This window comes from Sinocyclocheilus grahami, unplaced genomic scaffold, assembly GCF_001515645.1.
Source record: "Sinocyclocheilus grahami isolate Dianchi unplaced genomic scaffold, SAMN03320097.WGS_v1.1 scaffold67046.1, whole genome shotgun sequence".
NCBI classification, from domain to species: Eukaryota; Metazoa; Chordata; class Actinopteri; order Cypriniformes; family Cyprinidae; genus Sinocyclocheilus; species Sinocyclocheilus grahami.
In genome coordinates, this window is record NW_015528385.1 from 1 (window position 1) to 751 (window position 751).

At 41.5% G+C, this 751-nt stretch overlaps 1 protein-coding gene across 1 annotated transcript; it reads left to right on the top strand.

Annotated features, from left to right (window-relative positions):
- Nucleotides 1-4: 4 nt before the first annotated feature.
- LOC107581047 (ribonuclease P protein subunit p38-like) lies at nucleotides 5-745 on the top strand (the record flags this gene model as incomplete). The annotated part of the gene is made up of 1 exon (XM_016266628.1): nucleotides 5-745. A coding segment is annotated over one exon (369 nt), but the record flags the coding sequence as incomplete, so codon positions are not given.
- Nucleotides 746-751: the final 6 nt, after the last annotated feature.

A 751-nucleotide genomic window follows, 5' to 3' on the forward strand; every position in this document is an offset into this window, starting at 1 on the left:
GAGTAAGACGAGGTCGGTGCCCGCCTGCCACGTGCCCAGTCTGAGCGACACTCTCGCGGGACTGCTGGGACTCAGACGCGGCAGCGAGGTGCTCGAGGATGTGGTCCCGACGGATTCCACAGAGGAAAAGCAGAGCGATACAGTAAAGGGGCAGAAGAGGAAATTAGAAGAAATGTCGGATGAAGCCAGTGACGCTTCTCCTTTAATCCTCCAGCCTCTAAAAGTGAAGAAAATCATCCCAAATCCTACCAAAATCAGAAAAAGAAAGGAAAGCAAAAGTGCTCATCGACCGTTTAAGATGTGCTCCATGAATGCAGGTTACTACATAGTGTGTTTGGACAAATGTGGATTAAGTATATTTATATTTTCTTAGGTCTATGTAATGGTTATGGAGAGGAAAAAGACCAGAGATGAATTCTTTTATATTTTGGATGCTTTTATTCAGTCAAATATCCATGCTGGTATACCTTGATGTATATTTTTGACAATTAGATATTTGGGTGGACTTTGTCATGTTTGTCATGGTGCTGCTGGTACTTATTCCCATCAGTTCCAACCTGCAATGGAGTTCAATAAAAATACTGTCTTCAGAAAGAGAAAGCTGATCATTTAAAACTACACAATTTGACATTTAAAAAACAACCTCTCTGAAATAAGGCAAGTACTTCGGGCGTTCTCAGCGTAACCCATAAGTTCTTAAACCATACAGATTGGAGAAAAAAGTTTCATGCTCATTTCATACAGCAAGCCT